This window comes from Eubalaena glacialis, chromosome 7 (genome assembly GCF_028564815.1).
Source record: "Eubalaena glacialis isolate mEubGla1 chromosome 7, mEubGla1.1.hap2.+ XY, whole genome shotgun sequence".
Lineage (NCBI taxonomy): Eukaryota > Metazoa > Chordata > Mammalia > Artiodactyla > Balaenidae > Eubalaena > Eubalaena glacialis.
In genome coordinates, this window is record NC_083722.1 from 56,629,061 (window position 1) to 56,646,552 (window position 17,492).

A 17,492-nucleotide genomic window follows, 5' to 3' on the forward strand; every position below is an offset into this window, starting at 1 on the left:
TGGCAGATTTTATTTTACAAAGAAGGTTACAACAGTATCTTCCCTCCCTCAGGCTCTGTGTGATGTGGCCCTCCCTCCACTGGAGTGTAGTCTGAGCCCAGTGACTTGAAATCAACATAAGGTAGCGGGAACAAGGCTGCATGGCTTCCACGACAGGTTCAGAAAAGGCCGCTTACCCGCTGTACCCTGTGTAGGTGATTTGGCCTTTCCAGTCCGCATATCAGATAAATATGTGAAGAAAGAAGTCTTCTTGGCAGTAAATCCTCCAGCCCCAGCTTTTGCGGCTGTTGAAGTCAGGGCCTGTGGCTGGAGTCTTCCCAGATGAGCCCCAGACACAGAAGCAGAGGAGTCATTTCTGCTCTACCTGCCTGAACTCCTGCCCATGGGCTCCCTGTGCATACAGAAGGGTTCTTGTTTTCCATCACCACATTGGATTGGTGGCTTGGTTTGTCGCACTATGATAAAGATCACTTCTTTTTCGGTGGGGTTGAAAGAGATAAACTTTTCAGTTCCTACATATCTGAAAATATCTTTAATTTCACTCTTAATTGGCTCTGGAATTCTTGGATATAAAGTAATTCTTTCTCAGAACTTTGATGTTATTTCATCATTATCTTCTTGCATCCACGTCTTGCCCGTGAAACACGATGTAAATCTGGTCCTTGTTCCTCTGTGTGGTGATTTTTTTTTTCCCTTTTGAAGCTTTTAGGATTTTTGAGCTTCATATATTTCATCAAAGTGCATTTAGGTGACCTATGATTTGTTTCTTTCTGAGGACTCATGTCTTTTTATTTGCTTCAGTATATTACATTTATTTGAAAATTTTATTTTCTTTACTCTTTTCACCCTCTTAGGAGTTGTTTACTTCTTGATTAATTACAGTTGGGTTCTCCCTTTCACTGTGTTGTCCTTCAACAAATTTAGGTAATTCTTGGCTGTTTGGTTGTTGCTGATTTGTTTGCTTTTTGAGATGCCTTCTTACCCTCTCTACAAATACTGTATCACTTCATAGCTGCATCCAAAGGTTGTTGGGAACCAGGGAAAGCTTAGGGGGTTCCTGGTCTTAAGTGTCACTAGATAGATACTGAGAGACTTTCTGATCTTTTGGGGGTAAGTGCCTGTATTTACTTATTTTACCTGTGGTCTGAAGGCAGCAGAAGAGTGACCTCCTTTGGCTCCTGCTGCAGTATTTCGACCACTAATGCTTTGGTTTCCTCTAGGGATGTCTCCTTCTCCCCGTTTCTGCTGCTTCAGAGCATGGAGCATGCTTCCTACTTTTGGTATCAGTTTTTTCCTGGGAAAAAACTCTGGGGATAAGATTGCCTCCTTTAATCTGATCTCATCTGCCTTTTGCCTTTCAGAATTCCTGATCATTTGGAGGATACTTACCCCTTTGGATTTCCGGGTTCTCTAGGAATTTGAGGAGCAGGTGGGAGTTTGGAGCAGGTGCTCCGGCTGCTGTGTTAGTCTAACTGAGGTAGTTCTATTTAAAGTGCACAGAAACCTCCTGTAGTTTGTTTTTCTATGCACATGAGTTCCACTTTTTCTTCTTCTGCCAGCTCTTTCTTAAGCTACTCCTGTTACTGGGTAGAGAAACTACTCACATGTCTCTTAATCTTGGATCTCTTCATCTATCCTTGGATCTCAGTACTGTATTGCTAAAAATCCTCTTTTTGTGGATTATATGAATTAAAAAATTATAACACTTTATGACTTTAATTTTGCCAAGACTACATGGAATGTGTTATCAAATAAAAGTGTTGCAACATAGTTTGCAGAATGTTTTAGAAGGATGTTGCCTACACCCTCACATATTTTTCTTTTGTATATAAAACAATATTTAGAGTGATTTTCAGAGACTAAAGAATCACAATTTCATGAGGTCATAGAAGAGTCACTTTTTAATATATTTGCATAGGCTTTTAAGTAGACCAGAGTGCTTATTTTTCCCCTAAACTGGTGATTTACCTGAGACTTTACTATATTAAAGGAATATCTTTTTTTTTTTTTTCAGAGCAGCATCTCAGACATGTCGAAAAAGATGTTTTGATCCCCAAAATAATGAGAGAAAAGGCCCGAGAGAGATGTTCTGAACAAGTTGAAGGTAAGATTCAAATATTCGTATGAAGATCAAATACGTTTTTTATAACATGATCTGAATTTAATCCTTAGCCTTGTAATCAAGTAGTCAATGAATTAATATGTATGAATTGCTTCTTACCCTTTCACTCAGATACCAGTATTTCAGCTTTCAGAACTTCCAGGCAGTGTTCAATTCATTTACAATTTAAAAATATTCTCCGAAATTCCTAGTAAAAAGCATTTTTTCCCAGATGTACAGTTATATAGAGAGAAAAACTTGCATTCGTATTTTGGAGAAACAAGTTATTCTGGTGATTCTGATAGGGAAAGAAGAAACATCAAATGTAATGTGTGCCTGTTTTTCCTCTATCAACATATTCATATAGGAATATAGTCTAAGATGATTTTCTTTGGCATCTTTGTCTATTACTGAATTGTTAATGGAATCTCAGTAGTACTTACAAGTCTTTTTTAAAATTTTTCTATATTTTACATTTCTGAGCAGAAGATATTTATGTAAATGCATGCACTAGGCACCCACATATGCATGTATTCTTTGAAAAATGTTTTTTTAATATAAAATACGCCTGTATTCTATAAATCTAGAGATATATTGATTAATATGTAATATTATAGTGAAAAATATAAACAAAGGCATAGAAGATGAAAAATGAGGCCATAAATGATGGGTAATTAGAAAAGCAGATAGCAGTATTATTGTAGAAATGTCTTTTAATAAAAATCTTCCTCTTGGAATGCCCATGGCAAAGAAACAGTGGTAATATTGTGCTGACGTGGACCGTTTTCCCGGCATCCGTTGTAGCCTTCGTTGAGGGACCACAGTAATGCTTAGTGGGGCTGATGGGCTGCAGTCCCCTGCAAGTTTCTCTGCGGGAAGCCAGGCTGTGTCAGCTGTAGTTTGGGGACTGTGTCAGTAACATTTGGGTGCTAGGCACATTTCTGTCCCTTAGATGCTATCTCCTTAGAGAATGACCTCTGGGACTGATGGACAAAGGCAATAAAAGAATAGTTCCTCAGAATTGACATTGTGTGATGGTCATTTCTTTTTCTTAAATGATTTATTATGAGCTATTCCCATTTTAAATCCACCTATAAAATTAGGTTTGAATTAAATCCATCTGTAAATAAATTTATTAACAAGTTATCAGTAATTTATTAGTATCATTTGATGGTCTTGCTTTCATTATGAATTAGTTATATAATCAGAGCACCTTCCTTTCCCCCACCCCCAGATGTCAGGAGAAGTTACTCCATTGGCACCTGCAGGGAGGGTTCAGTGCACACCTGGCATCAGCGGGTGTCATGCTGATGGTCTCAAGAGGTAACCCTCCACCTGCCTCATAGGACTTTAAAAAAATATCCTGATTCAGGTGAGGGAGGATAAAACTTAAAAATGGATAATAAAATTATAGGGTTTTGTAACACATTATTCTGATATCTAGAATGAAAGAAAGCTAGATAACTCAATTATAGACTTCTTACATGATTCAGATCAAAATGTGAAATGGTCGAGTTTGGGTTTCAGAACTACCTTTGCTTTGCTCTTAGACAATGAAACTTTGTTTTTGGTCTTTGAAATGAAAGAAATAGAGTATAACTTTAAAATATTTGTGTTACACACCTGTTACTTTGTAATGGTACAGAAAAGAAAATGTTTAGTTTTTGCTTCTTTATAAAAACTTAAGTTGCTTAGGATGTTGACTTTTTTTTTTTACCATACTTAAAATCTTCTGAAGACTGAAAGCATCTTAAAATTTGAGATCCATTTGAGTTATTTCAATGCATTTGTCCCTACTAGAACACGTTATAACAAATGATCTTTGAGTATTTGAATTTTTATAGATAATCATATATTGATTTTTTGTCAGGCCATATGGTCCAAAACAGTGTTTTAGAATCTAAAATAGATTATTTTATAAAAGAATGATCTTCCTGTTTAACCATGTGAATTAGGAGAGAACATAAACTGGCATTGCTCAAGTGGGAGCAGAACAGCTACATTTAAACTGAACAATAAGACAGAATTTAGAATCAGAACACTTCCATTGTGGTTTATTTACTATTTATAGCCTTCGTTTTATTAAATAATTATAGGATTTTACATAAAAGCATTATGCATCCTAATTGTACAGTTCTTGAGTAAAGATACAGGAATTCTAATAAGTGATCTGATTTTCTGCTAAATGCCTGAAACATGATTATGTAGGAAAGCTTTTCTGTTTGATTTTTTTTTTTTTTTTTTTCCATGTCATTTCAACCTGGCTGATCATAAGAATTGGGTCAGGCTGCCAGCAACTTAGGTTTGTGAAGGGAATGGAACAGCTTTTCCAGTGACAAAGAGAAATGAAATCACTTTCAATGAAAAAAAAGATGCCTCATTATAGTCACCAACAGCAGTTATTGACAGCTACACTTCCTATTAACAAGGAGCATTTAACTAAGAGTTTGGCTGTTGGATCTTTGGACTTGATCTAATTTGCTAGCATTAATTAGTTTCTTTTGAGCACAGACACTTGGTGCTCACAGCTATAGATTTGGAGGGCTAATTAGGATAGAAAATTGAACAGAATGGGGTAAGGCATTAACCTTCAACCATTACCAGCTGGGACACTGATAAAGACCACAGCATCCAAATGCTCCCTATTGATGTGAAGAGTACCCTAATGAATATCAATTTCAGCCAGGTTGCTATATTCTTACTAGTTCTCTCTTCATTATAAGTTTTAACCAGCTTCCCTGATCCCTTCATTATCTATATGTACACTATTGGGTTTTACTCTACACTGATTTAGTCTGCATTGCACATTTCACCTTATGTTTAAACACACTTAAAATTTGTCTTAAGTAGTGGATAATGTTTAGAATGTTTCATTGTTATATCCCCTGATACTTCTGAAATTTAACTTTTATCTATAATTACATGATTCTGATTCTACAGTTAATTTTTATGAAGTCATGGTAACTTTGCCATTTCCATGTAATGAAAATTATAACCTGAAACAAGAAAATCTCAGCTTTTGGGTGACAGTTAAGCAGTGTTTGTATTAAACTGGTGTCAACTTTAGAATCTTTGTCTTTATAAAATAGATTTTTTTTGTTTCCTTTTGAAGAGAAAAAGAATGCTCATCACTTTTTCCTTTATAACTTAGTTTTGATTTGATGAGTAAAGATGGCGTGACTTGGGGATTAGATACAGAATTGAGAATCTGGATCTCACTACTACATAAACTTTCACAAGATTATAAACTCTGTTGGTAAAGCATACATCAAAGGAAAGGCAATTGAACAATGGATTTAAATAGAAAACTTCATAATGTTCTTCCTTTGCCAGTGGTATTAGTGGCAGTGAGTAGAGCCACTAAAATAAACGACCAAAGTAACACAATGAATGCTGAATACACTGGGAATGGAACGGAAGAAAAATTCTAGAATGGCCAGTCTCTGCCTTTCTCCCCTCAGTCCTCCCACTTCCCAAAAGCCAAAACAGAAGTCCCCTTCCATCAAGTGTGATGGTGGAATCATTGCTGTTTCTTGAATCAGGGACTTACCAATGTGTGGTGTTTTAGGAGGATGGTTTGATGACCTCTGGAGGCTACTTCCCACTCTGTGACTTTTCCCATGCATTTGATTCTTCACTAATTTAATGATTTATATTTTCTATGTTAGGAATATTTTTAAAAATAGTTTGTCATACATAATGGTAAAGTATGCATTCTAGTGCTATAAGTTTTTTTTTTTTTCTGGAAATAGAGCCTTCATAAGAAAAAGAGTCACTGAATTGCTGTGTTTTGTAAAAATTCATTGTATTTCTTTGCTTTTTTGAAATGCATAATTGGCATTTGATATAACATCTCTATGCTGAGTAAAGAAGTTTGCCTTAAAAATAGGAAGAACCCTTTTTTCTTTTTGTTATGACAGATCAAGACCAGAAAAGTACTTTGACATCAGGGGTGGCCTGGAACTTTCTTTAACCTGGATATATTCTCCAACTCACTCCTTTCATCACTTGGGCCTTCTTTTATCATATTTCAATGTTTCTTTTGTATCAGTGTTTTCTGTGGCAGTCTTTTTGATCTACTGGCCAATAGGTAGGATTGGTTCTAAAGGAATTGTATAAAGTATAAGGAAGCATGGATTGTTTATTTGACACATCACAGAACTGTCGTTAAATAACACAGAAGCTTGATAAAATGCCTGCCGTCTTTATCAGTCAAACACAACTGAAATATGTTATATTTTGCTAAATTCCAAAGATGGATGAATTAACAAAAAAAGAAATTCAAATTAAGAATGCTTAGGATATTCTTTAGGATATTTGCAGGCAGAGAACTATCAAGACATCATTAAAACAAATTGGAGGGCTGCAGACTGTAAATGGTCAAAGTAATCAATCTTCTATCCAACTCTGTTACTTGAACCTGCCCAAAACTTTTCATTTGTTGTTTGAATTGTATGTGTATTATCACATGTATTTTTGCCATTTAACAGGTTCACCAATGTTAAGTCACACTGAAGTAGAGATTCAACACATCTTTAGACTGGTTTGGATGTGTTAGGAGGATAATATATAAAATCACAAAATATGAGTATCTTTTATGTATAAGAGTATGTTATATATTCTAAGAAATATAAAGCGATTTAAGGCACAAGTCCTCTTCTTTGGACCTACACTGGACTGTGTCAGGGTCCCCAAGACCACCCCTGAGTTTGGTGATTTCCTACAAAGACTCATAGTACTAAGCATATAGTCAGACTGATGGCTAAGATTTATTAGAGCAAAACCAGCAAAGGGAAAAGGGACATGGGACGAAGTCCAGAGGAAACCAGGTGCAAGCTTCCTAGAGTTCTCTCCTGCTAGAGTCACTCAGCATGAGCTTAATTCCACCATGGCTGAATTGTGACAACGCGTGAAATGTTGTCTCCGGGGGAACTCGTTAGAGACTCGGTCCTCAGACTTTTAACTGGGAGTCGGTCACGTGGCAGCCTCTGCATAGTATGTACCAAAATTCCAGACTCCCAGAAGGAAAGCAGGTGTTGAACACAAACCACGTGGTTTACCCAGACAGTTTAGGCGCAGTGAGCAGCTCTCATCAATTAGGGAATGGTGGGAACGCTCCCCAAACCAGGTTCTGACGCCAGCTAAGGGCCAGCCTTGTAAGCAGGCCTTTCTAAGGAGAGCGGTGTCAGGCCTGCCATGGTAACTCTTTTCTGCACATGGACACAGTAAAAGTTATTATGTATTTAATAACTTTATAATACTTAATTAAATAATTATGTGTTCAATCAAAGTTATTATGTATGTCTGTTGGGCCTGTTGTCATGCCAGTGGCATCATGAATAATAGACCTCTGTCAGTCACAAGTACAGCTGAATGATTTTTAAAACAACTGAGCAAAGTATATGATACGGTCATTGCTCATTGACTTAGTAGTTCTCAGTTACATTTATTAATTCACACTTCTGTTGTAGGACTTAATGATTGTCTTGACTTATTGGTCTTGTTTCTGAATAATGGCAATTTTGTAATAAAATTATCTGTAATTGGATGTTAGTACTCCTCTTGAATAAAATGGCTAGTTCTTCTTTCACAAAGAAAGGTGCAGTATGTTTTAGTTTTAGAAGTTAAGTTAGATTTTTTTTTTTGAATTTTATTTTATTTATTTTTTTATACAACAGGTTCTTATTAGTTATCCATTTTATACATATTAGTGTATATATGTCAATCCCAATTTCCCAGTTCATCACCCACCCACCCCCCACTTTCAGCTAAATCTTTAATTGACTAAATTAGCAGGGAATATTGTCAGAGCAGATGAATCTAGTGTTTTTAACAACTGATTTATGCAACTCATCTCTGAAGGTATAAGAGTGAAAAGTCTACATTTGAACACAAAACCAAAAAATTACATGGCTTGAAACTTAGAAATATTGTTAAAATGAGTAAATATTATTAATAAAAATGTGAGTTATAACTTCTATCAGTATTAACAAGTTTGTATTATTTTCCTAGTTTCCTGGCTATTCAACTTTCAATTATTTTGCTGTAATAGACTTAAATCTTTTCATCTTATGAGCAATTAATCCAAAACTAAGTATCGTCTTTAAACAGTACCATGCCCTTGTATGTAAAATCTGAGTACGAGATCACACTTCATTTAAGCTATCTGATGATCCTTGAGTTGTGATTGGGATTCTAATCATAGCCTGTGACTGGTAAACTTCTTGCAAATACACACAAATAGTTATATTTTTACTAAATACATTCTTACAGAAATCTTGTATGCCTGTGGAAAATAAAGGGGAAGTTTGGTTTGTACAGAACCCTGGAATGCACTAGATTGGTAGGTTTAGAACTATTTAAAAAATAATCAGTTCTTTTTGGGATAGGGCTAGAATTTGTTTCAAACTGTAATATCTAAAACAGATAAAAGCAGTATTTTTTTTTGTATTATTACAAGTTACTGATTTTGTTACATTTACAGAGTCAGTACATGAAAACAATTATTATTTTCAGGAAGCAAATTTGAAATCACATGTTATAACAGTTGTTGCCTAGTATGTATCTCCCAGTTAATTTTTGTGGTTCAGTTTTTTGAGGGATGCAAAATATAGAGTAAATCCTAAATCACATAAGGAAGTAGTTTTAAATAGTAATGATTTCTTATGATTTACTCAGATTTTCAGAGTATTGTTCAATTAAATAGATATAATAGAAATTTTGTTCTGAGGCCCATAAGCAAGTTTTTCTGGCATCATATTTTATTATATTGGCTGTCTCCAAAGTGTTAGCATTTGATAATACTATTTGCATATGTTTTAGTGTTGGTCAATTATTACATGAGTAAAAATATATTTTTACAAAGCCAAAACGGAATTTTCAGATTCTCTTAGGCACTTGAATGGACCCTTAGGGTTATATGGAACGTGGTCATTCAAAACCATTTACTGAGTATTTCCCACTTAGTAGTCACCATTATATGAACAGTAAATAAAACAGACAAAGATATTTGCCGTGATAGCCCTTAGATTTCAGTGAAGGAGGGAGATAAATATTGTAAGTTATTATAAGTAAATATAAGTGACCTGGAGAATAATAAAGTTGGGTAAGGCAGTGGGGAGGGTGCTGGTGTTAGAAGGGGCTGCAGTTTTTAGTAGGTGGTCAGCATGGGTCTCACTAAGACGGTGACATTTGAACAGAATTCTTGTAGGAGGTGAAGGAGTGAGGTGCAGTATCTCTGGGAGGAATCATGTGAACAGGAGTAGCACGTGAAAAGATGCTGAGGCACTGGATGCGGCTGGCATGTTTGAGGAGCACCAGAAAGGTCCCTGTGGTTAGGGTGGGATGAGTGAGGAGGAGAGCGGGAAGTGAGCGTTCAGGAGGGTGACAGTGGATAGAATCAGGGTCTTGTGGGCACTGAGGAGCCAAATGAAAGGTAGTGATGGCTTAGAGCAGTGGAAGGAGACGGGGTCTGATCTGCGATGTGCTAGCATCACTCGCCGCTGCGTTAAGAGTAGATGGGATGGGGCAAGGGCAGACCAGGGACGCCAGTTTAGGGATGTGACTGTGATGGTCCAGCTGATAGAGGGTGGTGAAGTGGAGGGGTGGTAACGGTGGAGATGGTGAGAATGAGCGCACCCAGGGTGTATTTTGAAGACAGAGTTAAGAGAGAAAAAGACGACTCCCTGTTACTTGTCCTGAGCAAGTAATGGATGGAGTTGTGGTTAACAGAGATGGGGAAGCCTGTGTGTGGAGAAATTTTATTATTTTACTTTCGTTTTTGGCGATCGATAGATCAGGAGTCTAGTTCTGGACATGAACTTTGAGGTGTCTGGTAGACGTCTAAGTTTGAAGCCACTGTATTGGACGGTAGTAAAAATTCGTCACTCTTTTCAAGGGAAACAAAGGAGGCGAATGTTTATGCAATTGTGGTGGTTCTGGTATTTTTCTAATATTTTTGTGTAAGTGTCAATTCTCTTGGTGTGCGTTTGATACACGTCGATTTGGACAGTGATAAAGACTGACATTTTTGTTCCTTGGTTTTAAGGTTCCACCTGGACCACTTTCATTCCAGAATTAAATCATGATTACACTGATTTGTTAATTCATCAAACTGTCCTTCAGTACTGCTGGCTGCAGTATCTGGTGCTGGGTACCTGGTCTCACACCACAGTGAAGAGGCTAAATTAGCCATTTGTATAAAATGACGAGTGGTCAAAGGCAGCAAATACCGTTTCTCTGTGCTGACTCTGATGAGTTGGAAGTGGCTGCCCAGCACACTGGTGCTGTGTCAGACATGAGTGGTGGATTTGGTAGGTGATGATATGCTTTGTCTAGTACTTGTCCTTTTGGCCTACGTGCTAGTTTATTTGTAGTTAACTGCTTTTTAGTTACGGATCTTGTTTGCTATGTATTATTTATCCCTGCCTTCACCTAGATTGAAAAGTTACTTTCTTCCAATAGCTTAAGCAGTTTTTATTATTCACTTCATTTTCTGGGAACACCTCTAATGCTGTTTTCTGTAACACTCTTTTTGGGGGCTGTAGCCCTAACATATATACACTGTAGACCATTCACTCATTAAAAATGTGGTCATACTCACATAGCATAATAATTTGAGGTACATGTTGAACTTAAATGTTTATTTTTATAATTTACAAAACGACAATGAGGTACCACCTCACGCCGGTCAGAATGGCCATTATCAGAAAATCTACAAACAATAAATGCTGGAGAGGGTGTGGAGAAAAGGAACCCTCTTGCACTGTTGGTGGGAATGTAAATTGATACAGCCACTATGGAGAACAGTATGGAGGTTCCTAAAAAAACTAAAAATAGAATTACCATATGACCCAGCAATCCCACTACTGGTTACATACCCGGAGGAAACCATAATTCAAAAAGACACATGCACCCCAACGTTCATTGCAGCACTATTTATGATAGCCAGGTCATGGAAGCAACCTAAATGCCCATCGACAGATGAATGGATAAAGATGTGGTACATATATACAATGGAATATTACTCAGCCATAAAAAGGAATGAAATTGGGTCATTTGTAGAGATGTGGATGGACCTAGAGACTGTCATACAGAGTGAAGTAAGAGAGAGAAAAACAAATATCGTATATTAACGCATACATGTGGAATCTAGAAAAATGGTACAGATGAACCTGTTTGCGAGGCAGAAGTAGAGAACAAACGTATGGACACCAAGCGGGGAGGGGGGGGGGGCGGGATGAATTGGGAGATTGGGATTGACATATATACACTAATATGTATAAAATAGATAACTAATAAGAACCTGCTGTATAACACAGAGAACTCTACTCAGTGCTCAGTGGTGACCTAAATGGGAAGGAAATCTGAAAAAGAGGGGATATATGTCTACATATAGCTGATTCACTTCGCTGTACAGTAGGAACTAACACAACATTGTGAAACAACTATACCCCAATTAAAAAAAAAACAATACTTTTTGATGTTTAGTTTTTAGTGAAATTGAAAGTCTTCTTGATTTTTATTACCTTGTTAATCTTATGAAAAATACACTCAAAATATTATGTGGTAATTACTAGTTGATTTTATGAAGGATCATTAACAAATCTGGACACGTTCATAATGCTGAGTTTAAAAAAGCATGATATAAAATTGTATACCTAGTATTAATCCTAATTATAACAAAATGATAGATTCATATAGGGAAAAAAATACATTCAAAATTTAATAATAATACCTGGAAATGTGGGAAGGAAAAAGGTGGATCATAGGTTATTTCTTTTCCTACATGTAGTTTTTTTTCATATTCTCCAAAATGAAAACATTACTTTCTTGAAATAAGCTTTTTATATGTCCTGTATGTGCAAATTATAAGTACATAGCTTGATGAATTATGACAGAGTAAACGTATCTGTGTAACCACTATTGAGGTCAAGAAACAAATGACCAGAAGCCAGCCTTCTTTGTGTTCCCTCCCAAACACTGTCCTTTTCCTCCTCCCAAAAGGAGGAAAACTACAAACTGCATAGATTAGTTTGCCTGTTTTTTAATTTAAATGGAGTCATATGGTATGTGCTCTTGTGTCTGACTTCTTTTACTCAACTTTGTGAGATTCATCCATGTTCTTGCATGTAGTAACAGTTCCTTCATTTTCATTGTCACGTAGTGCCATGATAGAAATGTGCTATTCATCCATTCTGCTGTGATGGATATTTAGGTCGTTTCCGGTTTTATACAAATAATGCCCCTATAACCATTCTTGTTCATGGTCTTTGGTACCTGTGTGCATGCATTTCTGTTGTTTATGTACTTAATAATGGGATTTCTGGGTCATATGATGTGTATAATTTCAGCTTCAGCAGATAATGTTAAGCAAACTTCCAAATGACTGGAAGCACATGTACCCAACTTTTAAAAACAACCATAAAGGGATATGGGAGGAAGAATGTGGATTATGGGTGATTTTTTTTATTTTTATAGATTGTTCTCTATAATGAACATATATTTCTTTAAAAAATAAACCTATAAAGAATCATGTTATATTTTATAAAACAACAAAACTATAAATATAGAAAAGGTAAATTTTTCTGTGTGTTACATTCTATAAACATAATAGAAAGAAAGATCACAAACTAGGAAAGTATTTCTAACATATGTGACAAAGATTTGATATCCTTAGTATATAAATACTTACTATCTGTAAGGAATCAGTGAATATCCAGTTTAAAAAATGAGCAAAGGACACAAAGTTTCTTCCTGATAAATTACATATACATTTCTGATAAATTACATATTATTAAGTGTATTATTAAACATGCTCTCACTTTCAGTGGGTTAATTGCAAACCACACCCAGTATTACTATATGTAACCTGTAAACTTGATATGATTTAAAAATTCGTAATGGAGACTTTCTGCTTCTGGCCTGGCCTACTAGCTCTTATCACACACATCCTTCTGTAGAAAACAATATATTAAAGACAACTACCTGAAGGTATTGGAGGGTAAACAAAAGCAGATGGAAATCAGAGGGCAGTCAAACATTGAAGGAAAGGAGTAGGACTGGGTGACTCTCTGCCCTGTAGGGCGGCTGAGACTCTGACCAAAACAAAAACAAAAACAAGTTGGTCTTGATGGTTTGAAGAACCAAGCACAGGGTTTGGTGTAACTGCAGGCCCTGGCAGTTTATTTATACATTTTTATACATGGAGGGAAGGGGAAGAGCATAAATCCCAACAAGGATCAAGCCAGAGAAGAGGAGCATCAAATTCTGTGCATAAACCCTGGCTCAGTCCTAAAGTACATATGGGGCACATGACAGGTAGCTTAGTTAAGGCTAAAAGAACTGAACCAAAAATTGAGCTGCTACCCACTATACATTATTGCCAGGGAGACAGGTTTCTGCATTTGAGTTCAGCAAAGAAAATTGACTGCTTAAGTGAAAAAGGAAAAAAAATTCTTGAGAAACAACAGAATCCAGACTTTTTACATGGTATCATTCACAATATTCATGATCAATGCCAAATTATTCAGTGTACACAGAAACAGGAAAATATGGCCCATTCTTAAAAAAAAATCATCAGAGGCTAACTTCAAGATTACTAAGATGTTGGAATTAGCAGGCAAGGATTTTATCTCAGACATTGTAATTGTTTAAGAATGTAAAGGAAAATATGATTGCAGTGAATAAAAAGACAAGAAATCTTAAGAGAATCTGAAACAATAAAAAAGACCCAAATCAAAATTCTAGAACTGAAAATATACAATATCTGGTGTAAAAACTTTAGAATAAAAATGGCAGAAGGAGTCATGAATCTAGAGACAGATCAATAGAAATAGTCAATCTAAAGAACAGAGAAAAAAAGATTCAAAATGAACAGAATTGCAGGGATCTGTAGGAAAATATAAAGATAGTAACCTTTACGTAATTGGAATTGCATATCTACCAGAATGGCTACCATGAAAACACTGATAGCATTCACTAAACATACACCTGCCCGCTGACCCAGCAACTCTACCCAGAAGAAATGAAACTTATGTTTCATTTCTGTACAATTAATACTTATAGTAGCTTATTGAAATAGCCAAAAATTGAAAATAACCCAGGTATCTTTCCAAAGGAGAAGGGGGTAGACTGTGGTATACTCATGTAGTGGATACTAGTCAGCAGTAAAATGGAATAAACTAGTGTTATAGTGTTAATAACAGAGATGAATCTCAAAACTGTCTCTCTGGGTGGAACGTAAATATGAAAGAAATAGAGTACATACTTTTAAAAAATATTATATTTTAGAACAGGCAACATTTACATGGTGCTCTAGAATAGGCTCCACTAATCCAAACGACGGTGGCACTGTTGGGGTGCTAGTGGGACAGGTACTGATTGGAAAGGGACTTTAAAGGAACTTTCTGGAATGATTTTAATGTTCTGTATTTTGTTGATTTGTGTTGCACAGGTGTATGCTTTTGTTGAGTGCTGTATTTAAGATTTGTTTATTTCACTGTATATAAATGTCATCTAATAAGAAAAAGTAAATATAGAACTCTAATCGTGTGCATAATAAAGTATTTGTGGGTGAGAAAACATATATGATATATAATGTTGATGAGGCTTTGGAGAAGCAGATATTTACACTGCTGGCTTGGAATATAGATGAGCATGATGTCAGGAAAGGGGTTTGTGAGTATTTTAAATAATTAACAAAAATTCATAAATGTAGCTACTGCTTCACCTAGCAACTCTATTGGTAGGAATGTGTCTTAAGGAAATTATCAGAGATGTGACATAGCATTGTATATAATATAAAATATTGTCAAAAACTTAGATGTCAACAGAGTCTGATTGATTTTAAAAATTATGGTACTAGAAATGATGATATACACAAATTTGTGACAATAATGATGCATTATTGATATGAGAGACTAGCATAATATATCATTTTCATCCAGGGTTGATGGTCTACAGTGGTCAAATCCTTCCCTCTGCCTGTCTCTCTTTTATTGGAGCACAGCCATGGCCATTTACCTAGGTGTTGCCTGTGGCTGCTCTCATGCTGCTGTAGTAGATGTGAGTAGTTGCAACAGAGACAACATAGCTCACAAAGCCTAAAATATTCACCATGTGCCTCTTTACTGAAAAAATTTCCTGATCCCTAGTTTAATTAAATTAAGTTTTAAAAAAATACAGAAGAGCTTACCAAAAGTAACTAATTCCATAATTAGTTAATTTTGAAACCAAGTCAGTTGAAACCAAGTCAGTCTGCATCCTTATGGAGTTTAAGTATGGTAGGGGGGATAGTTACGAAATAAATGTTTAAACCAAAATTATGACTAATAGTATGGAGAGAGAGAGCTATGAAGAAATGTTAACAGAAGTTGTTTCTGAGTGTTGGGTATATTGGTGATTTAAAATATCAAATGTAACAAATATCCATACTTTTGGATATACTACTGTGAAAAATCTGAACTGTTTGTTTTTCTCTTATTTTGGCCTCAGCAGACCATATTGTTGAATGTATTAAGGAACTCTTTGTTAGTACCCCGTGATTTTCAGAGTGGACCTATTTGTCCAGTGCCTCAGTGATAAAGGCTTCATGCGATTTCTTCTGTGTTATCTTTTTCTTCCACATCTTCCCTGGTCAGATCTATTCAGATGATGAAATTCAACTCATCACATTCTTACAGTGGAACCTCTGCTCTGCCCTGCTGATTGAAGTGCATTTGGTCTTCATCTCTCACATAGGCCAGATCAGTGGTCCTCAACGCCTGCTGTACATCAGAATTATCTGGGAATCTTTTTTAAAATACCAGTGCACAGGTTTCTCTCTTCAAAGAAAGGTGTTAGTTTTGTTTTGTTTTTGTTTTTTTTTTAAAAGCTCCCAAGGTGATTTCAATGTGCAGCCAAGGTTGAGAAACAGGGATTAGCCAAAGGCACAGACTTGCCCCTTAAAGCAGCGTATAGTAATGAGCCATATGGGTTTTATTCCGTTCTCAGGTCATTTTGAATATATTAAAATTACCTACTTCACTGCCCGGGGTACTCTTTTTCGTATTAACGATATATGTTTTGGTTGTTCTGTTGTTGTAGCTATTCTTAGTTTTTGTGTGTATGTTTTCTGTTTCCTGAATCTTTATTTCCCTTATTTCCACCATGGAGGTTAAGCCCCAAATTATGTAGGCCAGCGTTCAAATTCTTTTCCAGAGCGCCAAAGATTCTTAGCAAACTCGTCTTAGGAAGTGATAAACCCAAGTATACTTTTGCAGTCTTCAACCCCTATCCCCTTTTATCCTGTAAATTACATGGCTACCCCTTTTCCCTCTTTCCTGTTAAGAAAATCGCTAACCTCATGGCACACAAACTTCACCCTCTGTAATGGTCTCTCTGTGTTTCATCAGCACAGTCTTTGGTTTGTCAAATTTCAAATCTAGATTCTAATCTACGTGAGCAGAGATTTGATTTGTGGTTGTCTCAGATCCCTGAATTCACAGGATATCATGTGAGTAATGAGTTTACAACTTCAGTTAAGACAGTTATTGTGACTTGGAGATGCAGTCCTTAACCAACCTGTGCCTGTCCTCTGCCCTCCCCACTGTGGTGGTCCTGGCCCTGAGCACAGCAGGTGAGGGGCCCCTGGTGATGCCCTGCTGGAAGGCTGGCCTTGTGTGGCGACACATTTACACTCAAAAACTCTACAGGAGGAGCTTCAAGATGGCGGAAGAGTAAGACGTGGAGATCACCTTCCTCCCCACAGTTACATCAAAAATACATCTACATGTGGAACACCTCCTACAGAACACCTGCTGAACGCTGGCAGAAGACGTCAGACCTCCCAAAAGGCAAGAAACTCCCCACGTACCTGGGTAGGGCAAAAGAAAAAAGAAAAAACAAGAGACAAAAGAATAGGGATGGGACCTGCACCAGTGAGAGGGAACTGTGAAGGAGGAAAGGTTTCCGCACACTAGGAAGCCCCTTCACTGGCGGAGACAGGGGGTGGCGGGGGGAAACTTCGGAGCCACAGAGGAGAGCTTAGCAGCAGGGGTGCAGAGGGCAAAGCAGAGAGATTCCCGCACAGAGGATCGGTGCCGACCAGCACTCACCAGCCCGAGAGGCTTGTCTGCTCACCCGCTGGGACGGGTGGGGGCTGGGAGCTGAGGCTCCGGCTTCGGTTAGATCGCAGGGAGAGGACTGGGGTTGGCGGTGTGAACACAGCCTGAAGGGGGCTAGTGCGCCACAGCTAGCCCGGAGGCAGTCCGGGAAAAAGTGTGGAACTGCCGAAGAGGCAAGAAACTTCTTCTTGCCTCTTTATTTCCTGGTGCACAAGGAGAGGAGATTAAGACCACTGCTTAAAGGAGCTCCAGACACCGGCGTGAGCTGCGGCTATCAGCGCAGACCC

The 17,492-nt window shown here is 37.1% G+C and overlaps 1 protein-coding gene across 4 annotated transcripts in view; it reads left to right on the forward strand.

Moving 5' to 3' along the window:
* The window catches only part of CMC1 (C-X9-C motif containing 1), a 73,158-nt gene that overhangs the window by 19,042 nt on the left and 36,624 nt on the right, over positions 1-17,492 (forward strand). The window contains exons 2-3 of one of the 4 annotated variants that reach the window (XM_061195209.1): positions 1,362-1,477; positions 2,015-2,104. In XM_061195209.1, coding sequence (XP_061051192.1) covers positions 2,062-2,104 — 43 coding nt within the window. In that variant the 5' untranslated portion in view covers positions 1,362-1,477; positions 2,015-2,061. The remainder of the gene's footprint in view (positions 1-1,361; positions 1,478-2,014; positions 2,105-17,492) is intronic. The other 3 variants (XM_061195208.1, XM_061195207.1, XM_061195210.1) reach the window with 3 other exon arrangements.